At 35.3% G+C, this 25,319-nt stretch overlaps 2 protein-coding genes across 3 annotated transcripts in view; one reads left to right on the top strand and one right to left on the bottom strand.

Annotated features, from left to right (window-relative positions):
- The window catches only part of itfg2 (integrin alpha FG-GAP repeat containing 2), a 57,796-nt gene that overhangs the window by 1,177 nt on the left and 31,300 nt on the right, over positions 1–25,319 (bottom strand). Inside the window, exons 13-14 of one of the 2 annotated variants that reach the window (XR_004342719.1) lie at positions 2,893–2,994; positions 48–95 (exon numbers count right to left, since the gene is read on the bottom strand). The gene's annotated coding sequence lies outside the window, so the exon portion shown is untranslated. The remainder of the gene's footprint in view (positions 1–47; positions 96–2,892; positions 2,995–25,319) is intronic. The other variant, XR_004342718.1, reaches the window with a different exon arrangement.
- nrip2 (nuclear receptor interacting protein 2) overlaps positions 971–25,319 on the top strand; it is a 34,152-nt gene continuing 9,803 nt past the window's right edge. The window contains exons 1-2 of the mRNA XM_032589980.1: positions 971–1,734; positions 20,910–21,224. Coding sequence (XP_032445871.1) covers positions 1,579–1,734; positions 20,910–21,224 — 471 coding nt within the window. The 5' untranslated portion in view covers positions 971–1,578. The remainder of the gene's footprint in view (positions 1,735–20,909; positions 21,225–25,319) is intronic.

The raw sequence follows: 25,319 nt of genomic DNA on the forward strand, positions 1-25,319 counted from the left end.
TGAATGGATAAGCTGCGGATTTTGTAATATCTTTTAGTTTTTCTTACCATTTGGAGAGGATGTTTAGGATTTCCTCTGCAACTGCAGGTTGGTTCCTGTTACCAAAAGAAAAACATGTTAATATTTAATCTGAATTATCCTTAGAAAAGGTTAAGTAAACCAAACAGCTGTTATGACTGACTTACAGATATTTCAATAAACTTTAAATAATCCCTCTGTAAAAACCTCACTTTAATAGTTAGTTTCCTAGATTACATTTTGGGCTTTTATAATTGATTTGCTTCTTTTTTGGAATGCACTACAAAACCAGTCTTACCAACTCTTTTTTTTTTCACTAGTTTCCAGTGAAAATATCTTAATACACTTGAAATAAGACTAAACTAACTTAATAGTCACTTTTCAGCAAGATATAGGAGTTTGTTTAAAGTCAATAATCCCCTAACACTGTTGAAAAAGTTTTAGTTTCACTGGCAGATTATTTCACTTATGTCTTGTTATAAGTGAAATAATCTGCCAATGTAACTGGTATTTTTTTAAAGTAATGACTTAAAACAAGCCCCTATTTCTAAATGAAAAGTTACTTCTAAATTAGTTTTGCCTTTTTAAGTGTAGTAAGATATTTGCACTAGAAACTAGATGAAAAATACTTGGTAAGATTTTGTGTTTTTGCAGTGTTTGCTCATATTTCCTCACTCAACAAACACTTCAAACCTAGTGAATTTATTTATTGCTCATTTAATTGTGATTCAAACTAAAATTTAAATTGCTGCATTATTCTTAACATGAGGAATTACGTAATTTATTTGGTTTTAGTGGGAAAAATCAGACTTATAGATGCAACCAGCAGGGGGCAGCACTTGCTTTTAAATAACTCCCCATCTCTAAATGCGCGCTGTATTTTCACCTTCACAAGGACTCCGTTTAAAAACAAATCTGTACCCTAAAGAGGAAACGTTTCACATGCGTGTTGTTTGTGCTGAACAGAGTTATGTTGTTGTTTTTCATTAAATCCGCAGCATCTTCAGCGTGTCATCGTCTAGAGGTCACGGACAAAGATTGGATGGGATATTTATAGAGTGAATGGACGGGAGAAATTGGATTCTGGTTTTAGCTGTGGCACTCAAAGGGGGGACAGAGGAAATCAATATCTGCCAGATTGATCCTCAATGTGAGGTCAGATCCAGCTGCAAAAACACAGCATGAGGCATGATTTTAAAAAAAATTTTAATGCATGAAGAGCTGTCATTTTTTCTGTAAAGTCAGGGAAGATGTGCTCTGAATGGTGAGCAAACGAAGAAATCCAAGGACGGGAGCGCCGAGGGGAGGGTAGAAAAGACGCGCACAGACTTAGTAGTCCCACCTTCTTCTTCTTCTTCTCAGTCAGAGGGAACAGATCTCAGAGGAAGATGCAGCTCTACATCCGAGGAGCGCTCAGGAAAAGTACATGAGAGGAGACAGGAGCAGGATTTGACCAGACAGAGAGGAATATCTGGTTGTTTATTCTGCAAAACAGGGGGACGCTAAAGCAGACCGTAAACCGTGACGTCCACCCCGTCTGCTGCACAGACAGCTGAGAGCATGAGTGAGGCGAAGAAAGGAGAGCTGGCCATCCGGGACAAAGCCATCCTGCATCAGCAGAGGCGCCTAAAACAGGCCACCCAGTTCACACACAAGGACTCGGCTGACCTGCTGCCCCTGGACGGACTCAAGAGACTCGGAACCTCCAAAGACCTGGTGAGTCCAGCATCCACCAGCAGAGACGATGGAGAGGCGGAGAAGGTTTTCTCCTCAAGTTCACACCACTGCTGCTGATTAAATGCACGTTCGTTTAAATCCCATCTCTAATATAACATCGTAGATACATACAAAAGTAAATGAGTATGTGAATTTCTGCCGAAAACCCCCCTCAGATTTTGAGCAAGTAAATTTCTGAGTTTGAAAAGTCAAATCTGCTAATAAATAAAAAGTAAAAAAAAATATATATATATTTAAACTCAGAAAATTTCTAGGGAAAAAAAAGAAATGTTTTACTTTTGAAGCTCAGAAAATGTCAAGGTTTTTTTCTAGAAATTTTTGAGATTAATCTAAAAATTTATGAGTTTAGAGTACATAAGGAAAAGGAGGAGTAAAGAAGGAATACATTTCTGGAAAAAATCCCTCAAATTTTGAGTTTGGAAATTTCCAAGTTTGGAAAAAAAAAAACAGATTTAAACTCAGAAATTTTCTAGAATTTATTTATTTATTGTTTTTAACGTTTGAACCTCAAAATTTTCTTGTGTTTTCTAGAAAATATCTGAGATTAATCTCAAAATTAGATGAAAAAAAAAACCCGTAGTAAATTTATGGCAAAGTACTCTGAAATTTTGAACGTTACCTGAAATCCTCTAGAAAAATGTTTTGATTTTTTTTGCAATACTTTAATCAGATTTTATTGCTCTTCTTTAACAATTAGAGTAGTGTGAATAAAGAAGCTCCTTGGCGCTGATTGGCCAAGAACGAAGATACGGACGGCCATGAATGTTAGCTTGCGCAGTATTGCTAACATAGTTTTGTTTTTTTGCTAACATAGTTTCCACTCTGTGCATCAATGAATATTGACGTATATTTGTTGCTTGAACTACTAATACAGGCAGTTATAAATGTTTTTAGAGGGCTCTCAAGTATTTGCGCGTTCTTTTAACATGTATCCGTAACTAACTGTCACGGCAGTTGTTATGGAGTTGCTATGACAACAACAAACAAGCCACATTCTGTGTCGTACGGGCCGATCCCAAAAGCGGTGATTTTGTTTATATGTATTTCTCCGGCACTTCAGTCAGAAGTATCAATATACTTTATTTTTGTTGGTTTCGGAGCCGAGGTTCGTTTATGCTTTCCGCTGCGATTGCTTACCAAGATGGCGCCGATCACTTCCGGTTCAGACTTGGGGCAACTATTTATATAGCGGCGTACAACCTTAAGATGTTCAGAAATCATCAATAATCTTACGCAATGCTGGGGAAAGAGCAAAACAAAACTACTGTAAGGTTTTGATGCTAAATTTGGAGCCGTTTTATTAAATCTCCGCTTTGTTTGTCCATGCTTGTATGTTTATTTTGAGGGTTTTTTGGCAGCATTTCTTTAGAAAAGTTGGTAAACTTCATGTTTTTGAAGGTTTCTTGTGGTTGTTGGAAGTCAAAATATTTCCATTTAAATATTTCTCTTTTTCTAACATGTTCTAACATTTTTCATTAGCTTTTCTATGCCTGCTGTTTTGCACTTGTGTGTATTTTTTAAAAAATGTAACATTTTCTAAGCATCTCTGAGTTACCCATCATTTCTTCATCCGCTAATGCTTTGCTGTGCTGTGCACACTGGGTTGCTTTAAGAAAAAAAATGAACAATGTTTGCAGAAGTGGGAACGTCAGCGCTGGTCACGGTTCACTGTGCATCTCCTCTCACACATTTTATAGAATGAAATCCGGCCCTGCATATAAAGTCCTGACTTCCTCTTCTTGAAAGCCTCTGAAGTCAAGCGGTTCTTAGACTCTGGAGGAACTGTCTGTAATAATCCCCACAATTTATTGCTCCTCTAACAGAGCTCTGGTTTAATGGCTGCGGCCCTGATTCCCCTGAGCTTTTTCAACAACTTTCAATACGTCACTCTGGTGTGGGGAAACTGGAAATGTTGCTCTCATGTCTGCCACATTTCAACAGAGACATTAGTTGCAAAAAAAAAAGATCAACCCTCATTCTCACCTTCAGTAGTTGAGTTTTGTTTCTTAATCAGTCTAATTATGAACATATTTACATTTTTCCTCTGTATTTGCAGTGTTTTTGGTTATAGACAAACTTCCTGAGCCACAGTCTCTGTTTAGCTAATAATATTTTTAGTTAATTCACTCTAATTACTGAATAAAATGACTCAAAAACAACAAATTTAGTGACTCCAAACTATCAAAAGACCCAGACATGATTTATGCACAACAAAATTACCAAAACTGCACAGCAATTTTAAGACAGACAAGAAAAACAATTTAAATGACAACAGCAAGAAAGAAATAGAGAAAGAATCACGTGTCATTCCAACAAGACGACTCAGAATTGACTATCATTAAAAAATAACTACAGATATGCCTGCAAGGACACAAGATTTTGTCAAGCTACAGAAAACACAAAATTATTTAAAAAATGACTTCCTCAAAGTTTCATTTGAGGAAGAACTGATAACAGAGCAAAATGTCTCGAGACTGAAGGCTCCTATTAGTACCAGAACAAGAACCCATGAAAAACACTTTAAATTAACCCAAATTAAACAATAAAGCAATAAAACTATTATATATGCCTAATATTGAATTTTTCTACATTGCAAAACATAAAAAGTAAAATATTAAAGCAGAAACTTCAAGAGTTTAAGAATATGTTTTTCTTTTTCTCATTAAGTTGGGAAATGCCAAACTTAATCTTTAGTAAAGTTTACAGCACTGTTCATTTGTTTATACATTGATGTTAAAAATGTATTTGTTTCCTTTTTGTCAAACGTTTCAGAGCAAACTACTTTTAAGTATCAGAAAAGAAAACCTGAGTAAATTCAAAAAAATATTCTGAAAAAATGATGTAATTTATTTATGAGGTATAAATTAGCAATAAACATCTTCATGATCCAAGACTTTTAGGAAAATATTCTGTGGACAAATGGGAACTTTTTATTAAGTGTGATTTTACATCTGAAATAAAGCTAACAGCATCTCAGAAAAGCATGGCGATGGTAGTATGATGCTCTGGGCTTACTTTGCTGCTTCAACTTGTTGGATAATAGAGCAGTAGAAAGGTTTTAAGCACAGCAGCAAATTCACTTCTGAGTTTCAAACAAACAACAAAAATAGTTTGTTTTTTCTAGAAAATATCTGAGATTAATTTAAAAATTTCAAACTTTTTTTTTCCCCTTGCAAAATTTGGACTTTTGGAGCTCAGAAATTTCCAAGTATGTTCTACAAATTTTCTTAGATGTTTTTCTTTCCAAAAGAAATGTATTGTTTTTTCTAGAATTTCTGAGATTAATCTTAAAATTTCTGAGTTTTTTGGCAGGAATGTACTCTTGTTTTGTTTCTGTCTAAAATGTGCCGCCATAGATTACCAACTGTCAGGATAAAGTGTGAGAAACACGAAGCCTGGATCCCAGGTGATGGTAAACATTTAAAACTTCCTCCACAGCCTGATAAACTCTCTGCTGTCACCTGTAGGTAATCATGGAGCCGATGCAGATGGACACTGATTGTAATTTTTTAGCAACAAAATTTTTCCATGGCCAGCTTAAATGTAAAATGTACAAGAATTTATTTTCTTTTATTTTTATTTCATAGAAAGTTGTGCCACAAACATCCAGCAACGTTTTACACAGGGAGAGTTTGAAAACAATTTTTTTATTTTTGCTGCAGGAAATGAACAAAAAAAAAAAGTTTGTTGGTTTTATAGAACCAACAAAGTAGATAATAGGCCAAAGATTAAGGCAAATGTTGGTTTCATTCAAATTTAACTTGCTTAATGTATAGTTGTGCAGGTAAAGGAGAAAGAATTCACAATAATCCCTTTTTCTCTTTGCAAAAATAATAATTTTGGCTCCTGAGAACTTTCAGCTTTGGGATTTTGACCCCAACAAATTTACTCCACAGCAATATGGAAACTAAAATCCTGCAGATATTTCAAAAATACTGAAAGAAATGTGGTTCGAGAAGCTGATGGATCAAATTATTCAGGTTTTCCTTCTTTGTCGGGTTTTCTAGACGGATCAGCAAAAGCAAATGAGGTGGATTAGCTTAACAACCGATTGTATCATCCAGAACATGTGACTGTAAAACATCGTCTTTATTGAGGGGAAATCGAGCCGTTGGCACGTACAGACAGTCAAACAGTAACTGTCTTCAGTCAGAGGCCTCCTCAGATTTGTTGCGATACTGACTGCTACCAGAGATCAGCAGATACTTGGATGATGTGACATATTGAGACTTGGCTTTGTGGTGAAACATGATCTAAAAAGTATTCTTAGTTCACGGTAAAGAAGAGAAATGAAAGGAAGAGATAAATGATCCCATTTTTCTCTCATGACTGTAATTCTGTCTGTAAAAAATGACTGAAAAGCATCGCTTCCATCTTCGCTGGAGCGGCTTTCATTCGTCTCATTTGTACAGCATGAAACATGGAGGTTACACAATAATCTGGGTCGTTCTGGGCTCAGGTGTTGAACAGATTTTTCAACCCCACAGACGAACTCGTACCCTCAGAAATCCTTGCTTGTTGCATGAACAAGGCCGAATACTCTGCACCTCCTCCCTGAATCCTTTTCTTTTCTTCCCCTCCACTGCGCTCGTGCTGTGGAATTGGGTTTTGCCCTTTCAGAGCGCGCTGCTGCCCCGACTTTGCAGCAGAGCTTGGCTGTGGTGATGCTGAGAGTGAGAGCACCTCGGGCTAAAGAGCAGCAAAACAAACCCAGCCTTACGTAAGAGCTGAGCTGCAAGCAGGGACGAAAATCAGGCTACAGCAAAAAAAAAAAAAAAAATCTAATGTATAAATTAAAGCAGTAGACATTTTTAAAGTCTAATATTGTCTTTCATTTGATTTAATATTTATTTTTTTATTGTCTCATCGTTTTGGAAGAGATTTGATCCACTTGTTTGCAGAAATTGTTTTAATTCAAACATTTAAACTACAGTAAGTAACTTTTATGAAGAACAGTTTAATTTTTACATATTTAATGAAACCATCACTTAAATCGCCAACCAATCAGAGCCAGGAGGCGGGACTTACTGCTGTCAATCACAATCTCATGTGGCTCTGCTACGCAGCAGTTAGCATGGCCTGTTGTGATGCTAAGGCTAGTTAGCATAGCCACTGTAGATGGCAGATAAACGGTTTCTTTGTAAAGATGAGTTCACCATCAAAAAATTCTGAAATTTTGAGGTTAATCTCAGAAATTCTTTTTAAAAAACCTGGAAATTTGAATTTCAAAAGTTGAAATGTTTCGACTTTTGAATCTCAGCTTTTTCAATCTCAGAAGTTTTCAAGTTTTGAGAAAATTTCTAAGATTAATCTCAAATTATATATATATATATATAATTTTTTTTTTTACAATTGGTCAACCTTTTAAACTTAAATTAAAAAATAAATTTCTAGAAAATTTCTAAGATGAATCCCTTAATTTTATTTATTTAATTATTATTATTATTTTAATATCACAAAAATCACAAAATTTCAGAATTAAAAAAAAACATCTACAGTGGTCATAATACGCCGCTGTAGATTTTTATATATAAAACACAATAACCCAGCAAACAAATAATGTCCAGATATTTTCTTGCAGACCTACAGAAATATTGTCTCTAATATAACTCAGTTTCACATTTAAAATATGCCTGTAAGTGTCTAAAAAGCAGCAGATCATCATTTTGTCTGTATATTCAAAACTGAAACATCAGATGACATCAAAAAGCAGCTGCTTTCATTTAAGTAAAACAGCCAAGAAATAACTAATATAATACTAATATATGCTTCACTCACTGTAGCCAAGAGTTCATATATTAGGTTATCGTCATTTCTAAGAAGAGCATCAGAAAAAAAAGCAAAAACAAAACCAAACGTAATAAAATCTGTACTGATGTAAAGACATTAAGCATCTCTGCTCCTGCTGCTGTAGCCATGGTTTTGCCCTACATACTAGCTGTCCGTTTCCTCGAGTGTAACTCAAACAGATGAGTGAAAGTGTGTGTGTCTGCAGGTACCTGAGGCTAATCAAAAGCTACAGGTCTGGATAGATGGGAACTGGCAGCATTTACAAACAGGAAACCACAGCGGAGAAAAGTCCTTCTGCATAGAATATGTACAGCTAAAGTAGGGATGCAACAAACGATTGTTTTAGTAATCGATTAATTGATTATTTCCATGATTAATTGTATAAACAAAGGTTCATTCTACAGATTTTTCATTTTGCAACAATATTAGAAATGCATTAAAAGCAACAAATTAATAAATAATTAATTTTTTAAGTACGAAAATTAAGTTTTATTGCCTAAAATGCAATAAAATAGCATTCCTTTGGTAAATCTGAACAAGGTGGAGCTAAAACTACGTCACTTCAGGAGTTCAGAGTATGTTTTTATTTGAAATGATTATATATATATATATATAACTTTTCTGAATGGGATTTTCTTCCAGAAAATTGCCTTTTTTGTGTCTGTATATACCCGTTAATTAATCGATTACTAAATTAATTGACAACAATTTCAATAATCAAATAATCATGATTAATCTTAAATGCAAACTGTATATTATTTTTTACAATTTTGGTATAATTGCTGCTCTGAATATGTTGGGAGTTTTTTTAGCAAATGGCTTCTAGTCGACGATTAATCATGATTAATCGCTTCAGTCCTGAACCAAATTAGTAAAATTTCCTCCTTGGTGCATAAATAATGAATCCAGGTAATTTTGAAATCAGAAATGAGAGCTGCCAAAGCAGAATTTTGCGAACTGCTTCATTCAGAAGTAAATCTACCCTCCAGAGGGAAACTCTGCTAACCTCCAGTGGATTAGCAGAGTTTCCCAATCTGGGAAACTCTGCTAATCCAGTGCAGAGTTTGGGTTCCTGCACCTAGACATGCTGCGTGAAATCGGTTCAGATGCGGGTTTTATTATTAGCTCCAGGACAATTAGAAGGCTTGGACCTGTCTCACTCCCTGTCATCTGGAGGGGTGGATGGGCGGTGACACTCCCTCAGCTGCTCCCCTCGGAGCGCAGCAGGAAGACTGGAGGCTAAAAATACCCAGCAAAACAAAAACAACGAGCAAACAAACAGACGACGTCCATGTTTGTTACTAAGGCATAAATTAAGACAGCTCTGATGTAAATTTTAATTATATTTGGTAGGAACTAAATATATTTCTCATTAAAAAGCATTTATTTGGGTTTTCAAAATATTTAACTTCAATTTCATGCATTTCTTTCAGTATCTCGAGATTGGTACTATGAAGCTTTTTATTTCAAAATGTTAGAACATTTATGCTTAAATGACTATTTCCAACAAACTTCCTATGGTGCCCATTTGAGAATAATGGCTCGCTCACAGAGAGAAATAATAGAAAAAAATAAATATCTTAAAACAGAAACTGAATTCAGGCGTCGCTTTGAAAGCAAAAAACAAACAATTGGTTTGTTGCATTTTTTTGCTGCGTTGTGTTGTGGCTTTTTATGTTTTTATTTCTGTATTGTGGGTTTTGATGCATTTTTGCTGCATTGTAGTTTTTGTTGCTGCATTGTGGCTTGTGTTGTTGCATTTTTGTAGTTCTGTTGTGGCTTTTTTGTTTTAGATTTCTGCGTTGTGGCTTTTTAAAAATGTTTTAAAACATTTTTGTTGTTGCACTGTTTTTGTTGCGTTTTTGATTATACATTGTGGCTTTTTTGCTGCCTTTTTGTTGTTGCTTTTGGTTTTTGTTGCTGCATTGTGGGTTTTGTTGCTGCATTGTGGGGTTTTGTTGCTGCATTGTGGATTTTGTTGTTGCTTTTGGTTTTTGTTGCTGCATTGTGGGTTTTGTTGCTGCATTGTGGATTTTGTTGTTGCTTTTGGTTTTTGTTGCTGCATTGTGGGTTTTGTTGCTGCATTGTGGGTTTTGTTGCTGCATTGTGGATTTTGTTGCTGCATTGTGGGTTTTGTTGCTGCATTGTGGGTTTTTGTTGCTGCATTGTGGATTTTGTTGCTGCATTGTGGGTTTTGTTGCTGCATTGTGGGTTTTTGTTGCTGCATTGTGGGTTTTGTTGTTGCTTTTGGTTTTTGTTGCTGCATTGTGGATTTTGTTGCTGCATTGTGGGTTTTGTTGCTGCATTGTGGGTTTTTGTTGCTGCATTGTGGGTTTTGTTGCTGCATTGTGGGTTTTGTTGCTGCATTGTGGATTTTGTTGTTGCTTTTGGTTTTTGTTGCTGCATTGTGGGTTTTTGTTGCTGCATTGTGGATTTTGTTGCTGCATTGTGGGTTTTGTTGCTGCATTGTGGGTTTTTGTTGCTGCATTGTGGATTTTGTTGCTGCATTGTGGGTTTTTGTTGCTGCATTGTGGATTTTGTTGCTGCATTGTGGGTTTTGAATTCCCTTGACTCTTCTGGGCCAGTTCAAAATGCTGCCATCACAACAGTAGCAGAAGCTTAAATGACGATGCGGGACATTCAGTGCATCCAGCAAAGCAATTAGCATTAAGTGACCCTGCTTGTGTTCACAATCCTGTTCTAGAGTCTAATCAGATGTACACAGGTTGATCTCCTGTATTAGTCATTTCTAAGTCGGACAGAGGTTTGTTCTCCTGAAACGTCCTGCATGTATTTTTTTATTTTTTTACAAAGCTGAGAAAAGCTGGTGAAAAGCTGAGACCAGTAATGGTCTCAGCTTTTCACCTTGAATCAGACTCAAAGTTTGACGTTTCCAGCTGCAGACAACTTTTCATACGCCTCACGCCAACCACAGGAAGTGGTCATGAATTATACAAATCTTATGTAAATATAATCTCAACCAAGCAGCTGGAGGATGGAGAGCTTAAGAAAAATATTACTTTAGAAACTCAGAAGCGAAGGTGGACAATCTTTATTTTTCCAGGGGGCAATTTTTATAGCAAAATCACAGGAGGGACCCTGCATTTAAAACAAGACAGCATGCAGCTGGGCATAAAATTAAATAATCTTTACAAAGTGATGTTAAACACAAGCTGAACATAATTTACAAGTGTTGCTGTCAACTGTCACGAATCCCGTTAATGTAAACAGACAGGACGCTATCTGGCCACTTATTAGGCCTCCGACAAACTGGTTTGTTTGCTCCCTAAAAATCTCCATTTAAATGAAAAAAGATGCAAGAAACTGCTAGATTATAGAGTGAACAACCCAAACACAGGGTTAGTTCACACAAGGTTTGTTTCTGGAAATGGAGAGTGAAACTCTGTTCTTAGAAAATGTTAACATGTGACATCATGACTGAAAATTACCTTCAAATAGATTAAAATTCAGTTTTCTTCCTTCTTTAAATAAAGGAAACTGTTCTTTGGTTAAAGTAACAGTCAGATTCAGGGTTCAATACAACACACTCCCCTCGTGCCCCCAGGGTTTCTAGGGTAACAGGCTGGGATTAGCTGGGGTTGCTAGGTATCGAGTGGAACTCTGCAGGGGTTGCTATTACAAATCAGGAAAACTTTTGAAACAGCTCATTTTCCAGAAACCAAAAATCAAATTTATTGCCAAGAAACTGGCCAGGTGTTTTTTTTTTCAAGCGATTGGGTTGATTTTAGAAGAAGTTGAAACCCAAATGGAAGTAAAAAAAATGTGAATTTTACATTGCATCTCCATTAAATAATTAAAGACCTCATGATCTTCATTATATCTAGATACATAAAACGGTAGAAGTGAATACGGATGTACTTTCCTGTTATCATGACTTTATTTTAGTTCTTACTAACCCGTCAAATAAAATTAGGTATTTTGAGGACTAAAGTTTTAAACAGGAAGAGAGTACAAAAGCTTAATTTTTAAAACTGTCAATTAAAAATATATTAAACTCACTGAGACTAAGTAGTTCTGTTTGTATTTGTCCTCACTGAGCGACTGAGCTGCCCTTGTGGGTTTTAAATGCATTTTTTCAAGCTTCTGTTTAAAAAGACTTTAAACAACCTTGACATTTCAGTTGCTTAAAAGAAAATTAAACAAAAATCTAAAAACCGTGCAAAACGTGTTGCTTTCTCATCTTAAACAAACGTCCCCCAACGAAGTTATGCTTTTTCAATCTGTCTGCACAGTGTTTTTATTAGTTTTAATTTGTTGCGACTTTTTATTTGTCTAATTTATGTAGTTTTAATTGGTTTTTTGAGCGTTAGCTAGTTTTTATTAGTTATTAGTTAAATAGTAGCTTTAGTTTTTTCATACTTTGGTTAATTTTTAGGTGCAGAATTCAAAAGAGATTAAAGTATTTTGATTATTTATACATTTATCTTCAACAGAAGTTACTATTTTCAAAAAAAGTATTCAATTTTTGTTGAGCAACCAGTTAGCTGGTGTTTTCTCCCAAATTGCAGACTTGCCTAAAAGCCACCAGGGGGAGTTTGAAGTGACGTATTTTGACGAAAGCTGACGCAAACTGTTTGTGAGGAGTTAAAAAAAATAAAAATTAAGACATTTCACAGTTCAAAAGGCTAATAAATAGACTCAAACACCAAAACAAAGTCTATTATATATGTAATTTCAGCATGTTTTAGTTTTATAAACACACTTTATCTTCCCATACTAATAATAACACACATCTCACAATAGGAAATAAAAATGAAAGGAAGTACACTAAATATCAGTGAAAAATAGCTGGCACAATCATCAAATACCGTTTTTATTTATGCGAGTTAAAAACGTTTTCTCAATTTCAGTTTGTTAGTTTTATTTAACTACAATAATCTGAACCATCGGTCGCCAAAACTGGGAAACATTAGGTCACTGCAGCGCTAAACGCAACGCTCATTAAAATGTTTGCAGTTTGGGAATCACTGACCTGGCAAAGTCTGAGCAAAAAACTGACAGCAAAAACTTCCAGGAAGCGGATCAAATAAACCCCGAAGAGCGCCGCTGGAAACCACATGAGCAGTTTATTCTGTCACCAGAGATTTAGTCATCACAGTTACGACGGAGTGGGATGTCGCCACGTGATGAAGACACATTACAGGTTTATTATTATGAAGAAAGAGCAGGAGATGGAGGGAAAAGGAGGATCCTGATCGCTGCAGCGGGACGTCGGCTGCTGGAGACGTCCAACAGAATGAGAAAGAGAGCATTAGAAAGCTGATGGAGGAGAGAGACGAGTCTGTTGCTGTCAGATAATTAGTCCGCATGGCAATCAGCCTCTAATCTGACTCACAGAGGGAGAGACACAGAGCCAAATAGACAGAGATGAAGAGGAGGAGGAGCAGCCCTGGTGCTGAGCTGACCTGCTGGGGAGACTGGTTTGAACTGGTTGGAGCGTATAGGTCGCCACTGGACTCACATGAGCCAAATCAGCAGCGTGACACGAAGGAACAGAAAACACAAGGAGCAAAGTCGATCCTTGTTAGGCCGGATTATGATCATGAGAGGCTAGGCTAACAAAAAATGAATAAAACGAGAATTAAACCATAATATTACGAGAAATCGTACGAGAATAAAGTCGTACAAGGAGTACTATACACTGAACTGTCACAATAAATTTTGTTGACGATAAATTCTCCTAGATGTTGTTGCGATAAACGATAATATTGTTTTGTGACTATTTTCAAGCAATATAATGCAAGAACACATTCTTAGAGATCAATAAACTTTAAGAAGACATTTTAAATATCCAAAATAAGTAAACATAACAACAGAAACCACCAATAAATTGAATTATGAAGTCTCTGGAAACAGAATTATCCTTCAGAAAAAGGAGATATTTGAGACCAACGCACAAACTGAAGAGTTTTGTTCTGGTTTTTGGTAGAAAGAGAAAAACAATAAATCATGCAAATTGAGATTATTGAGCTTGTCTTAATGGATCATGCAATTAATTGATTTATTGCTTATTGCGACGGGCCTAATTTTACCAAAGTTCACGTTTTAGTCCACAAATAGCACAACCAAATACTGAACAGCGCTACAAACTGCAGAACACATTAAATCAAATTTCTTTTACAAGAACTTAGGCCTGTTACAATAATACATTTTGCTGGACGATAAATTGTCTACAGAAGTTATTGCGATAAACGATAATATTGTTTTTGAAACAGTTTAAGTAACATAATGATAACGGCAAAAATGATAATGCAAGAAGACATTCTCCAAGATAAATAAACTTTAAATTCTAATGAACATTTAACACTGGCACTGAAAAACATTTTAAATATACAAAATAAAAAAACAAAACAACAGAAATAAAAAAAATGAATAATGAAGTCTCTATAAACAAAACTGTCCGTCAAAAAACGGCCTAGTTGAGATCAAAACACCAGACTGAAGACTTTTGATATCCAGTTCTTGGTGGAAAAAGGGAGAAAAACAATAAATTATTCAAATATTGAGTTTGTTTAAATTTATCATGCAATTAATTGATTTATTGGTCATTGCACCCAGCTTACAGAACTTTCCCTTAGGCTTTCCTGTAAAGAGATTTGTGGAAAAATGTCGGGTCACAGATCCACAGAAATGTCACCTTGTTGTGAATTCATTTCTGTCTAGCATAAATAATTTGCACCAAAAAAACAAAAACAAGAATGAAATTTAAAAATCCTGATATAAAATCAAAAGCGTAACACATTGGGTTTTCAGACTCTCCCTGCACTGCACAGCCAGGTTTGCGCTGCGCATCAAGCCGCTGTTTGCATCGCGTTGCTCTGCCATAAACACATCAGGACGGCGAGTTATTGATGCAGCTTTTCATGCTCTCAATCTGCTAACAAACCGCCGGCTGAGAGAGGCGAGAAAATGTGCCGAAACGTCGAGATGCGTCACCGGGGAGGGAATTTGTCACACTTGACAGTTTGTGAAGAGACTCTCCACAGCTTGCAGAAAATGTGCAGAATGACTCGTTCCAAGTCTGTCACCGTTGACCCTTTTCAGATGGCAAAATAAAAGCACAGAACTTAACAAAAGGTGAATTTTTTATGTGGATTAAACGAAAACTAATGGCAGAAGAAGAGAAAAAGATCAATGGTTTAATGGATTAATGACTTGTTAGGTTCACTTAATTTATACATAAGGATTTTAGCCTGCAGATAATTCAATATGATGCTTTCAAAACTGCCAAAATAAGCAGCAAATTAATATGCCATCTGCTCACTACTATTATGCTAATAATCTTACAGCTGTTGATCATAACTCTCCATCCAGAGACATTAAATTATCTCAGAGGAAAACAACAAAACTGACGTTAGAGTCATGATCGCTATTCTCAAACGTTACCTTGAACTGATGATATGTAAAGACAAATAAAAAAGGTGGAGAAACATCCTGGGTGGATGTTATGCAAAACTGAAAAGATGCAGAAAATTGAAACCCGCTGCTTTCAGACGAACAGGAAAGGTTGGAGGCGTCACATTTCTGTGCACCTGTGATGCAGATGCGGAGAAGAAATTGGTTTGACTGAAGGGATGGAAGGATTTTATTTTAACCTCGGATGTATTTTGGATCATGCTTGAGTTGTTTAGGTCGGAAAAAAGGCTGATTTTCTTTTTGGTGAAACGTTTGTGTTGACTTGAGTAAATCAGAGGCGTAAAACTCATTTTCATTCTCATTAACAAAATGCTAATATATTACTAAATAGCCGTCTCTGCATTGATATTTATTAAAATTAAAGAGCATCTTTTCAGATCGGTCAGTCCCTCCAGGATTTGTGATTGTTTTTGTGAGTTTCTGCAATGAGGATCACAGATTTTGTGGCGCTTATTTAGAAATATTTGCAACAAATATTTCATTAAGTAGATGTTTTTTGTTTTTCAAAGCCAACCAACTGCAAATCAACTGACCACCAAACTTTAAGACAGTGTATTCTTTTTTAATTGGCCCAAAGTGTAAAATACTAATGTTTGGAGCTACTTATAACCAAAAAATATAAATAAAATCCAGCTTTTCTGGCTTGTTTGGCTTTCTAGCAAAATAAAGTTAAAAGTACCAAGAGTTGATTAGTAACTGGTTACTTACTTACTTCTAGGAGTATTTTTATTATGCTTTACTCAAATAATCTTATTTATCGCTCGCACTGGAGTAACATTTCAGAATATTCTACCCAATTAAATGAACGAATTAACCAAAAATTTACCTGTTACACACCTGCAGTTTTAGTTTAAGTCTCACAAGTTTTATATTGAAAGAAAAATAATATAGAAAAAAAATATTTTGGCTGATTTTGTAATTATGTTAATTTTATAACATTTCCAAATACATTTTGTCTGCTTAATATTCTTAAATATTAACGATTGATGTTTTGATCAGTTACTCAGTACTTCAGTAATTTCTTGAACGTCTACTTTTTACTTTTACTTTAGTAAATATGTTGAAGTAGTGCTACTCTGGGTATAATGTTCTAGTTAATTTAATATGCTACAGTTTCTTTTCGTCTCCTCCTGATTACGTTTGATCAGTTTCTCTCCAGACATCTCTACCATTTCCCGTTTCAACTCTACATTCAAACCGAACAGAACAAATCAATCTTGCGTCCGATAATACGGAGCAAACGCCAACGTTATGATTAACCGCTGTCTGGAAAAGCACTGCTGCTGCTAAGCTAATTTGCTCCATAGCAGTCAGAACTGACCACCAGAAAACATGGAAAAACACTAATAGCTGACATTACGCTCAATCATATTAGCTTTCTTCCGTGGAGGATAATGGAAGCACTTTAGCAGACTTAGTAGGCCGTTTCATTTATATTAGAGTCTGAACCGCTGTTGCTGCTAAACCCAGCTTCAGCAACAATCATGACTGATATTTAATCGCATAAAAACTGTTTGGTTTTCTTTCACTGGTAATTTTGAAAATCCCTGACTGTGTAATTTTGGTAATTGCCATTCAAGAAGCTCAGTGTTGGCTTGTTTTTCAATTCCAGAACCAGTGGTGGTGTGTGTTTTGGATAATTTTCCTGTTTAAGGCCCAGCTGGGTTTAAATCGCACCAATCTGACGGAAACCGAAGGAAAACTGGTTAGGATGCTAGCCAAAGGTCTGATGAGCCATTTTCTAAACATGAGACAAAGATTGTGCCATTTACCACAATGAAAACCTTTAAAGAGAGCTTTTCAGCACGATGGTGGCAGCAGTATACTGTGGTGGAGGGTTTATAATGATTGATACAGCAAAGAGATCGCCTTTAACTTCACCTCAAAATAAAAGCTAGATTGTTAAACTTGGACACAGTTGGGTATTGCAACTACTCAATGATCGTTGCACGAATTAAAAAAAATGTTTTGAAAAGATAAATGAGGTTTAAAAAAGGCGCCTAGATCAATCTTAACTTTTGAAAATTTTGGACTAACCCTAAAAAATTAGGCAGTTCTCTAAAGAGATGTCAAATATTCTGCAACTTAGTTTGCTTTTGCAATTCTGACCCAGTATAGATTACAGGAAAACAAAAACATTTAAATACATTTAATAATCAGAAATTAAGATCACAGTTGTGTGTAATTCTTATGCTTGAAAGAATAAATATATATCGCAATAGACGTGTGGTAAATGTTAATAGATGATACAACTGATATAATTCAATATTCACTGAACTCTGATCCAGAACCGCACAGCATTCTGGAAGATGTAGGCAGAGGAAGAACTTTAGCTGCTCAGCCTAAGCTAAGTTAGTGGAATCAACTCCACTCACTCTTTGGTTACCTAGCAACTTCACTCACTCTTTGGTTACCTAGCAACAACCAGTTGAGTAACTTGTAACAGCAGCAGTTTAAAGTTTTGTCACTGCAACTCATAACTGCTTAAAAATAAACTGGAGCAACAGTTTGGCGGTATTTTAGGTATTTAAAATAAAAAGTTATTATTTAATGAAAATTAAAATAAAATAAAAAACGAATCAATAATGATCGATTGACTAATTTGAAACGCTTATAATCGTGTTAGATTTTTCAGCAATTTTGTCTGGTCTTAAGAATTAACTGAAGATGTAAGTCAATGAATCCACATTATTAAAAACTAGCTCAAATAAATATTAAATACATTTTAATAATAATAATTTCCGTAAATTCAAAATTTGAGTTTTTTCTCGAAAATGTCTGTTAAACAAAAAAAACATTTTCTTCTCGAAAACATCTGTAAATTCAAAATTTGAGTTTTTTCTTAAAAATTTCTATTAAATTAAAAATTTTACTTTTTTTTATTTCTGATATTGATCTCAAAATTACTAAATTGTTTGGCAAAAATTTACTCTTGCATTTTACTGTTTGTTAAAAATCCGTCATTTAGAAATATTTTTTGCAAGGGATTGAAGGGATAAAATAAGTTAGAACAGTAAACTGAAAAAAAGAGAATTACTCTACAAATTAATTAAATGAGTAATCAAATTAATTTTGTCATCACTTTATTTTCCTTTTTTTTAGCATGACAACTTAACTTACTTTGATTACTTGTAACAAATTAAAGTTATATTTAACGTTGGATCACTTGTTTTCTTTTTTCAGTGAACAAAAGGGTAAAAAAATGATAAAGCATTCTAATATCAGCAGTAAATGAGGAAAAAATAAATCAAACAAGTTGAGAATCAGTGATAAAAATGGGGGAAAGTGTAAAGTTGGTTCAGTAATGACGTGGGAGAAGAGGAGAGGTGCAAAGACGAGACGAGGGCATCAGCAGCAGCTGCTCAGCCCCAGCTGGAGAGACGACAAGAGGCCAAATCGAACTCTGTGACCTGGGAGGTGATTACCTGCTGGAGTGTTGCTGAAAAACAACAAGCTAACGCAGAAACCTCATTTTATTCACCCAATTTTATTGTTTATAAATGCCAAGAAAGTAAATTGATGTCTGCCAAAACAACGCCATGTTATTTTGGTTTCCATGAAATACTCTGGGTCCAATTCAAATTCCAGTCAGGAATATTTGAACAGCCATCCAGGTCATATCAGCATGATTGTTAATCAGTGCAAAAAACCCCTAAAATAATCACTGGTGTTAAAGAAAAACAGCAGCTTCAGTGTTTATAATTCTTACTACGTTTACACATAACCTGAGACTTAATGGGTTTAAAAGCTGGACAACAACAAATTGCTCAACTGATTGCACAATTATGCAGAAAATTAATCAAAAGCCCAATCAGATGTGTTAGAGCCGATTCTCAAAAACACCTTGTGCTGATAGCTGGAGCTCCCATGAGACGAAGAGCAGGGACAGCGATGGCTGGACGGCTGTTTTTATGTTTGGGAACACGCTGCGGACAAACAGAGCGCTTTCTCTAAAGGTGTAATAGCTGCAGGCTGGTTACTGCAATAAAGAGAAGTGGAGGACAAAAGGACAACAGGCAGCATAGATACATTTTAAACCACTGATTGAATTACTGCAATATTTAGCGAAGGATCATTCAGTTTATTGCTCAAACTAATCCATGTTTACTCCCGTTTCTGTCTAATAATTATATATTTTTTTGTCTGTTTCATTTTTTTATGAAAATGCTGCTTGTAGTTTTCTGTCCTGCTGACAAACACTGTTTTACCTCTAAATTTAAAGAATTAAACTTGTTCAGGTCTGTTTTTAATTGTTGATTCAAATAATGATCCTAAAATTCAGAGTTGTTCATGTAAACGGTCCACATTGTTCCTGATTCAACTTTCAATAGATGGAAAGAAAAACGAATGGAGAGAGGACAACCAGAAGGAAGGAGAAATGGAGAAAGAAGGACGAATAAATGGAGAGATGAATGGCTGAATGGATGGGTTAATAAATGGATGGATGAACAGATGGATGGATGGTTGATTGGCTGGTTGGTTGGTTGGTTGGATTGTCGTATGGATGGATATTTGGTTGGATGGTTGGTTGGTTGGTTGGAAGGATGGATGGATGGATTGATGGATGGATGGATGGATGGATGGATGGAAGGAAGGATGGATGGATTGATGGATGGATGGGTGGATGGGTGAATGAAAATTATCTTCCATTTTCACTTTAAAATTATGTTCTAATCAAAATCAGAGATGATATAAGTTTAGATTTCTGAAACATGAATCTATTTTGAATAGTTTGACAGAAGTTTTAAATTATTATTTAAAGTTTAACTGAGTAAAAAAGAGAAAAGCAATCCAGTGTTCTGGTGTTATGATTTTCAGAGAACCCTTGAAAAAGACGGAAAGCTTTCAACCAATAACTCTGCAGGTCTGGAAAAGCAATGAGATTATGGAGCAACAGGCTGCTTAAATAAAATTTTCTGCTAATATGACGGTGAACAGACAGCCATGTTGGTTTGAATCTGACACAAAACACCAAACATGTGCTGAGAAAATAAATTTTACTCCAGGCAGGTGGATTAAGGGATAAAAAGAGCTTTGTCACAACACCTTAAAACCTTTACAGTTCAAGGTTTGTCTAAATAAATCCCTCCCAGAGATCTTTCCACGGTAAAGAGCTTTTATATGCAGATTTAGCTTATTTTTATGACTTATTTCAGCTTTAAATTGGTCTAAAATGTCAACATATGCTACAACAAAATGGCCGACTATGCCAAATCAACACTTTCTTATTCAGAGGTCAAATGTAAGCTTATTGAAAGGCTACAGTTGTAAATTGAAGGTTGATGGAAAAGTTAAAAAAAAGACTGCATTCTTTCTGTTAGTTAAAGGCAACCCATTACACTTTTTTGAACAGCTTAGGATAGATCTATGGTCTACACAAAACATGTTAAACTTTTTTTTTTTGCAGAAAATCATTCTTAGATAATTAGATTTTAGTCTGATCATTTCTACCAACTTTGAGCTGCTTTAGAACGTCTTGTAACTTTAAATCCAAATAAGCTGCTTCCGGCCACGCTCCCCAACTCAACGTTTACATAATTGCACAATGATGTGCAATTATGCTACCGTAGATCTTTGAAAAGCATTAGTAGAGCCTCCTGCACAACCAACGAGAATGCAGCAAGTGGTTTCTGGATGATAGATCGACAACAAAACACTGGATTTGTCTTTTCCAGCATGGGCTGGAGTTCCGCTTGGGTTGCTAGGTGACAGGCTTGGCTGGGGTTGCTAAGTAACGGGCTGCGCTTGGCTGTGGTTACTAGGTGATTTGTGATGTTACATTCCGAAGGTGACACCCAAAAAAACTTTAAGTTAATCCTAAAAAAAAATGGCTAGGTGAGTTTTTCAAGTGCTTGCGTTGTTTTTAGAATCAGTAGAAACTTTTTCATTACTATCTAAACATTTACATCTCAGTTTTTCTTTTTTAGCAACCTCACAGCATCGTCCAGCGACGCCTGCTGGAGGGAAACATCACGCGGCTACGAGGCGAAGCCCGGGACGCCACCGCCAGGGTTCGCTCGCCATTGGCCGACACCAAGGACGGACCTACGGACGCCGAGGAGCGGAGTGAGAGCACGGCGGATGACTCCACCGAGGAGAGGGAGTCTCTGGAGGAGAGCGAGAGGAGCCTCCGATCGGACGAGGAGGACGATAACAGCGAGGCCGCAGCCAGACACTCAACCGAGAAGCCGGAGAGCAGGGACAGCTCGACCCGACTCGCAGCTTTAATTATTCAATGCAAGGTATCACGCACTGTAAAACAGTCCGCCTGCATTTTTCCCTTTTATTCACCCACGTATATCTGCAAGCAAACTGAAAACAAAAGGAGACGGGCTCCATTGTGCTCCTGTGACTCATAACTTAAAGCTCATTTTCACTTGAGTACAAATGAAAAGCTCTGCAGGACCAGCAGCTTTCAGACTGGATCAGAATTACAGATAAGTGAGTCTGTAATTCAGAGACTGAAAATCTAAACGGGTCCAACATGGGTGAAAGTATAACATTTACTGCAGCAGAGCTTAAACATAACCAAGTCGTGGTTTAAAACAAAACTAATGGGTTTCAGGGCAAAATTAAAAGTCAGTAAATTTGTTACCAACAAATTATGTTCATGGAACTCAAGTTTAGATCCAAGGCAGCATTTCAGGGTTATTGTTTATAAAACAAGAGAAAATTTCCAACAGAAAATCTACAATTTTCTAGAAAAAACAACTAAATTTCTAGGTTTGAAAAGTCAAAGATTTTCAAGAAAAAAACCTGGACGTTTCTGAGTTTCTGACTTTTGAAACGCAGAAAATTCTCTTGTTTTTTCTTGAGAATTTCTGAGATTAAACTCAATTTCTGAGTTTTATTGTAGCAAAATTCTGACTTTCCAAATTCAGAAATTCTTGTCTTTTTTCTAGAGATTTTTTAGCTCAATCGCAAAATTCTGGAAAATTCTCAACTTTACAAACTTTACCAAATTTTTCTAGCAAATTTTTGACTTTTTAAAGTCAGAAATTGTCTTGTTTTTTCTAGAAAATTTCCAGCATTAATCTCAATTTCAGTTTTACTGTAGCAACATTTTTGACTCTTTAACCTCAGAAATGTCCAAGTTTTTTTCTCAAAAATGTCTGGGATCATTCTCAACTTTTTTTTGACTTTTCAAACTAAAATGTTCCACTTTTCACAGAATTTTTTTAATTAGTCTCAAACGTTTTGAGTTTTTATGTGGAAATGTACTTTTTTTTTCTATCTACCATAATCATTGCTTAATGTCTCCAGATTGGGATTAAATTCCTCAGATTATCTGTTAAATCTAAGATAAATTGAACAGAACTAAAAACAGGCATCATCTGTTTTCTAACAAATATTTTCCCTGTATTGGAAGGGATCAAAGTAATTTAATGAGAAAAAAACACATATTCAAGTATGACGTTATTATAGTTTAATTCTTTATGAAAACAAAAAGTGTAGTAAGACTTTAGTCCAAAAGTAGCTCATATTTAAAATTTAACCAGCGGCAAAAATAGCTAATATTTCCCTATTTTTATCTTTGAAAGAAATAAATGCTAAGATCAAACATCTCCTGTTCTCAGTGGTGTTTAAATAATGAATCACTGAATGCTGCCGATCTGTTAATATTTTAAATAATTCATCCCATTTTCCAGCACATTCAGCATTCTGGGTTTTATCATCAACTCATTAACAGCTCAGGGTTCTTGTGTTATTCATTCAGCGGCTATTTTTAAAGCATCAGGGATTTCAGAGGCAGCAGGACTCAGAACAAAGAGCAGGTTTCTGTGTCTGCTGATAAGCCTGCAAGAACAGAGCGGCCATCTTGGTCTGTGCAGAGCGAGCAGAACCACAAGAAACCCACTGTGCTCATTTCCACCAGGGCGGCAGATTGTCTTTGGTGAAATGGATAAAGTATCGATTTATGAAGGGTAAATAAATATGATAGAAGATGACTTTTTGAAGATCTTGGTATAAAACAACAAAACCAAAATTTATAATAGAAAAGAAGAGAGAAAGTCAAATTTCAACAGTAAATAAATGAGTGGGTGATAAGGATTTAGAATTTTATTGCAATATTTTGTGGTAATATTGTGATTATGGTTTTTAAAAAAAATCTGTACTGGTAACTGTACGACTGACTACATTCATAGCTCCACAAATTTGAAATAGGATTCTTTAAAAATAATCAAATAAAAATTTTAATAAAATTTTAATTTTCATAAAATAAAAATGAATCACATGGTGATTTGAATTACTAAGTGGCACACTGTAACTGCATTAAATCATACTTTTGAAGTTATTGATATTTATTGATGCTTTTGTGGGACAAACAGTGAAGAAAATGGTAAAATACACACAATACTGACTGAAATTAATCGTGACGATAAATGAAAATACTTTTAAAAAATTTCACAATAAATGTGTCAAAATAAGGAATTAATCAATTAATGTCATGATAAATTAAAATGAGCTCAATCATTTTCATTCTGATGATTAATGTTTTATATTTACTTTTTATTTGCTTTATTTAAAATATCTTCCTGTTAAGTGTTGTGTACAAAATTCAAGTTTATTAGTGTTTGAGAAAGCAAACTTGCCTTATTACTTGAAAATGGTCTCAAGAGAAAATATTATGGTTTATTGTATTAATTTTTTATTCTGTCAAGCCTAGAAAAAACATTTACCAACCATTTTAACCCACAATTGTCCCAGTAATTATGGTAATAAACTATAACAATGTTGTTTTGAGACCATTATACACAATATCTATATCTCTTGCTATAACCCCTTATAGTCCATACATACACAGTCTTGTACATCTGTAAATAAATATTTATATCTCGTAGAGCACTTCTGGATAGATGCAAACTACATCTCGTTGCTTGTACTTGTGACAGTGCAATGACAATAAAGTTGAATTCTATTCTATTCTATTTTAAGTAATGTATTCATAATGGCATGTTCACCCTTTCAAAGATTAATAAGTGCTCTTTAATATTTATAAAGGACATTTAACACTGGAACTGGAAGATATATATAAAAAATAAAAATAAAAACACAATAAACAAATAAAATCTGCTTACAACCAAAACCATAAATATTTTAATTTATCATGCCATTAATTAATTAACTCCAACAGAGCCTCCTTTCAAAACAACCCTCTAAATAAAGTGAAATTTGCTGCTGGTTACATTTTAAACAGCTCTACAGTTTGTTAAAATATTGAACAGCTAACGGTATTAAACTGATGATAGAGTTGTAGTTTATATGAGACTTTATAAAAGATAAAAATAGTCCATACAGCTGAGCGCTATTTGTAGATTATCCGGGAAAATATCTAAATTATGCACCGTGTGGGGGTGGCGTCACCCCACTGCTTATCTCACAAGCCTGCAGAGCCTCCATATGCTGCGTTTACATCCCAAACTCTTCCTTTAATGTTCCTCTACTGACACCAACTTAAAGGTTTCTGAGGAAGGACCTTAGAGACAACACTTAGCATAAACCAGTCCAGTCTGCTGCGCTACAGAAAGAAGCACATTGAAATGTCTTGCAGGCAGCAGAGGAACTGTGAAAAGAAAGAACAAAATAAATGTCAGTGAAAATAGGCCAGGCTGCCTGCTGAAGCTGCTACTCCAACACCTCACCTTTAGAAAATCAATGAGAGCTAGAGAATACCAGCTCCGCTAAGATAGTTCAGTTCAGCTAGGCTAGAAAGATTCAAGGATTCAGGATTTTTTTATTGTCATACCACCTTTGCTTGTTTGTGGTAGGAAATCCCAGATTAAGAAATATAATTGTTCTGCCCAAGGCTAAAAGTTAGAAATAGTTCATGATAATTTAGTGATAAAAAATTTCAATATTTCTGTAATAATTCATGCTAAAAAGTTGGTCATTTAGTTTAAAAACATCTATACAGTTAGTATAGGTATATCTGTATTTTATTTTTAAGGTGAATTCTGAGGTCGCATTGCATTATGGGTAGCAGAAGCAGTACCAGTTAGGAAGACGTTTTTAGTTTGCCTATCAATGTGCAAACTTTGCCTTTTGTGTCTTAAATCTTTTCTTACTCCTTCGAAAGCAATGCCTTTTCACTCAACGCTTTCATTGAGCTTTCCAAACAATTGCACAGAACTGTAAGCTGTCAAGAAGACCGTAATAAAGGAGCAAGACGCTCGGTTTCCTGGCTCATTAAAATTTAGTTTGGTTTGCTGTTGATCTGCGTTAACATACGCTGTGTATCCAACACGTAGTGATAACAGCGCACTAATACACAAATAAAAAAATAAATGAATAAATAATGAAGTAATTTATGTGATATATATGTAGATATGCATATT

The sequence above is a fragment of the Xiphophorus hellerii genome, chromosome 17, assembly GCF_003331165.1.
Source record: "Xiphophorus hellerii strain 12219 chromosome 17, Xiphophorus_hellerii-4.1, whole genome shotgun sequence".
In the NCBI taxonomy this organism is placed as follows: domain Eukaryota; kingdom Metazoa; phylum Chordata; class Actinopteri; order Cyprinodontiformes; family Poeciliidae; genus Xiphophorus; species Xiphophorus hellerii.